Source organism: Sinocyclocheilus rhinocerous, unplaced genomic scaffold, assembly GCF_001515625.1.
Source record: "Sinocyclocheilus rhinocerous isolate Xijiao unplaced genomic scaffold, SAMN03320098_v1.1 scaffold432, whole genome shotgun sequence".
In the NCBI taxonomy this organism is placed as follows: domain Eukaryota; kingdom Metazoa; phylum Chordata; class Actinopteri; order Cypriniformes; family Cyprinidae; genus Sinocyclocheilus; species Sinocyclocheilus rhinocerous.
The window spans coordinates 786,346-790,560 of record NW_015627225.1 but is presented as its reverse complement, the minus strand read 5'-3'; the positions used below and the strand labels follow the sequence as shown (position 1 = coordinate 790,560).

General features: G+C 35.5%; 1 protein-coding gene across 1 annotated transcript in view; it reads left to right on the top strand.

The window, feature by feature from the left end:
• The first annotated feature begins 214 nt into the window (after positions 1-214).
• The window catches only part of LOC107721878 (phospholipase B1, membrane-associated-like), a 15,243-nt gene continuing 11,242 nt past the window's right edge, over positions 215-4,215 (top strand). The window contains exons 1-11 of the mRNA XM_016530071.1: positions 215-359; positions 724-777; positions 882-945; positions 1,287-1,321; positions 2,257-2,308; positions 2,395-2,449; positions 3,365-3,421; positions 3,529-3,597; positions 3,680-3,732; positions 3,822-3,903; positions 4,021-4,125. Coding sequence (XP_016385557.1) covers positions 245-359; positions 724-777; positions 882-945; positions 1,287-1,321; positions 2,257-2,308; positions 2,395-2,449; positions 3,365-3,421; positions 3,529-3,597; positions 3,680-3,732; positions 3,822-3,903; positions 4,021-4,125 — 741 coding nt within the window. The 5' untranslated portion in view covers positions 215-244. The remainder of the gene's footprint in view (positions 360-723; positions 778-881; positions 946-1,286; positions 1,322-2,256; positions 2,309-2,394; positions 2,450-3,364; positions 3,422-3,528; positions 3,598-3,679; positions 3,733-3,821; positions 3,904-4,020; positions 4,126-4,215) is intronic.

Here is a 4,215-nt window from a genome sequence, read left to right as displayed (position 1 = left end):
GACTAGTCTATGTAGTTTATGCAACCGGCCACAGGACTATAGACCTAGCCAATATCTTTCCAATAAACAGCTTGATAAGATCTATAAAAATAAATTCCATGCCATCTACCTTGAAACATGCAAACTAACAGGAGGCGTGTCTGAGTGATTGAGGAAGATTACAGTCATATATTAGAGCAGGTGTTGCTAAACGTTTCAGCAGTTTTGTTCAGAACTGCTCTTTACTCCACGTGGCTCTAAACAGATGAACCAAGCAAAGAAGCGGATGATTCTTTCCATCATGGGAATAAAAGATAAAACTTTCTCTTCCTGTGCACAGATTATGATCCTGGCACTTCTAGCGTGCAGGTGTTCAGCAGGTATTTAATCACTTTTGATATTCCACCACTCTGCTTCCAATTTAATGCATAAAGCTTCCTTAGATTATTTTCCTGACATTTTAATGACTGGTTTGATAGTATTTTAGAAATTATTTCCCTCTTTAGCCTGTCTAGAGGTTAATAATTAGGCTACTCTGTCATGGAGCAGATGTGAGACTGTATGCTTTATACACTTTCTATCTGTCTTCTAAGTCTTTTAATTCTAATTCATCCAATGCAATGTAAGTAATGCACTCACAGAAATGGATTTGTCACACAAGTTGTGCTTCCATGTCAATACAATGAGTCAAATTTGTTGATGTGTGCCAGTGTCTTATCGGAGTTTGATTTTTTGTTTCTGCAGTTGAATCTCTTTATTGTGCTGTTTCATCCCCTTCACTCAGCACTCCAGTTTCTGGTAAAGGAATCTATACAAGAATATTGTGCATAAGACAGTGAGAAAAGTAATTAACATCTAGGCTGGATATCAGTGTATAATTTGTCATATCATCCTTTTCGCAGTCCATTCTCTGAGGCCAGCTGATGTGTCTGTGTTATCTGCACTGGTTTTGTCCGATGTGAAGAGGTATGTCCAAATTTATCACAAGTGCATTAAAATATCAATTAAGCTTCATTGGAGTTAAGGCAGAATTGTAAGCTTGAAAGACTTACTAACATAGAGCAGCACATTAGTTTAACTAAAGTTAATTAATACCTAAATTCAGGTCAGGCTCTGAATTTAAAAGCTAAAAATTAATCACACTGTTGGTTTCTGTCTGTTTTGTTTCCATAATTAAAATGAGAACAGAATTATATAGTAAATAGAATATGAATGATATGATTGCTTAGATCAAAAGTTAATTTCCTTAATTCAAATGCCATTATTATGCCACTCAAAATTATTAAATTGGTTGTTTTTTATGGCAGATCTGATGAAATTAGAGCCCTGAACATGCTATCTGGTAAGGTTTCAATATTATTCTAGAAATAAACAGACACATAATACCATTACCCGCATTTAGTTTTGTACTCGAATTGCATTCGAATAACATTGTTGAATCTGCATGGCTTTCACTTACCTTTTTTTTTTTTGAGTGAGTAACACATTGATTGAGCTCACAAAGACCCTTCACATGCTTCTGTGTGATTGCCAGGCTTGATTAAACCAGATCTTTGTACAAAGGTTTTGGAAAGATTGAGCCTGAGTCCTTGAAATGAAAGTCAAGGCCAGAGGAGAGATACTCACGCAGCCATGTATCTGAACAAACAACAGTCTGGTTTTTGAATGTTAATTTTCTGAGATAAATGATAAATTACATGACAGAAAAAATTGGCTGAAACATATAAACACATAAAACATATATTTTAACCTAAATTGGTTTTATTACAAGGAGGAAATCCTTCAAACATGTCCCTAATCTCAATCAAATGTGATAATATTGTCTTATCTTGCACACTTAAGAACTTTGTTTTGGGTTTTGCGTCGGTTGGCCTGATACTATTGATCTGTTCACTACTGTTTGTGATAGAGTTCTCGATGATTGCCTGCTTTGATGTCCTCTGGAAAACCTCAGAGGACTACAGCTATCTTTGTTTCTCCTCTTATAAATGCAACATTGTTTAGTGTTTCTGTAAATTCTGTTAAAGTTTATCTTGAGGAGTTAAGGTATATAATGCACAATGCTTCATGAAAATGATCAAAGGTACAACGGGAAACGGGAACTGTACAGATAACCAATTGTTAAGTCAATAAAGCAGGTGCACTGATGCATGCTAAGCACAATGTGTATGTGAGGTGAAGATGGTGATATAATGCTACTTTGCAGGTATCTGAAAGAGAGACAGAAGGCCTCAATTTCCAAATACAAAATAACATCTTTTCACTTTTCTGCCTTAGAAATATTGTTCACCTTTAACCCGGATGTGTCAACTGTTGTACCTGAACAAAGGTATCATAGAAAGAAATTAATATTCACTATTTAATTACAGATGCTACATTTTCTGTATGTTTGCAATGACTGTCTTTGTGTGACAGAAGCTTAATGGATAACGCAGAGTACATAATGGAGTCACTCAGCAGCCCCACTCAGGTAAACACAGTCAGGTCTTTATAACAGTTATTTCCTGTCTCCGGTTTGATTGGCCGCTAATTTTTTCATATGCGGTATAACATAGGAGTTGTGTTATCTGAAGGTTTTATTGCACAGGAGTTGCTCCCCACACTGGTATAAGTAGCGTCACATGTGATAAGATTTTCCTGTGTTACGGACATCACTATCTTTCATATCTACTTTAGTCATAGTGACAGGTGATGTTCTCGGTTAGACCTAAAGCAAGAACAAAGAGGGGGACTGACATCAGTTATTCATTTATACAGTACAACGAACGACTAGAATATTGTGAGTTGTTACAGTATGTGAACACGAACAGGCAAGTTTGAGTGTCACAGCTGTTATTAAATACACTCGACAATCCCAAATTTGGCTACATTAGCGAGTATTTATTTATTTATTTAATTTATTCATTAATTCAACCAAATGCTTCGAAAAAACACGGATTCATTCAGGAACAAAACAACTGACTGTCTTTATGAATGAGGCATTCAATCGACTCGTTCAAAAACACTGATTCATTTACGATCCAAACAATTTTGAGTGTTTGAGTGTGAAATGATTCTTTATGAGTGACTCGTTAAATCTTTCAAAAACGCAGATCCATTTAGGATGGAAACACTTGTTTCTTGCTCGTAGACACGTAATGATTTATTAAGCTTGTCTTCATTTGGAAGTATTTATATAAGTATTTTTTGGTAGGAATAGACAAAGTAACTGGTAATAGTGTGTTTAAAATGTAAATGTACTCTATACTAACTTAACTGTTGTATAAATCCAATATGAAACATTGGTTAAATAAACACTGTAAGGTAGACATGTGTTATTTATTTTATAAACATGAGCAATCGACTCTGAGCCATTAACATCTCTTGTGCTGTCATTCTCTTTCAGTGGAAGTTGCTCCTGCTCTTCATACCAGTTGATGAGCTCTCTGTGTGTACAGACCAGGTCAGACATTTGACCACAAATCCTATCAACCTCTATTACTTATTACATGGGACTTAGAAAACAATCAAAGTACAGCTTTAATTCTATATTATTCTGTTTGTACTTAGGACTTGAGTGCAACCATTGATGCAACAGTAAATAGAGTGGAACAGATACTGCACTCTCTTCATAAGAAGGTGAAGACAGTCCTTCAAACAACAGTTTTGAATCAGTATATTAAGTTTGTTTACTACAACAGCTTTCTTTTTTTTTCTCTAGTTGAAACATACACTGGTTCATGTTGTTGTTTGGAGTGGACTGTCACATGACCGGTCAGTATGAGACAACATTCTTCATAACCCAATTCTGATCATATTCTGCAGTGAACAGTTTAATTTAATAAGGTGTTTATGTTTTTTAGAGTGTGTCAGTTCCAATGTGAGGAAGGGTATGATGAAAACAGACGCAGACTGGATACTATAGTGCTCATGGCTTTATTGCAGGTACAGTACATATAATTTGTATACAAAAACACACACATTGATACATGGGTGACTTTTGAATGTCTATGCTAAAATAGTTTGACATTATATGACACAGTATATGTGTTTATTGAACAGGAATCTGTCAGTGATCTTCTAGAGAGAAGAGGCTGGTTTGGTGACCGGGAAGATTTCAGTGTAATGCTTCAATCCAGTCCAGTGCACACCGAACTGTCAAACCCAGTGAGTCTGCAACACTCAGAGATTATTTTAAACAGGCCACTAGATAGATAGATAGATAGATAGATAGATAGATAGATAGATAGATTTGAA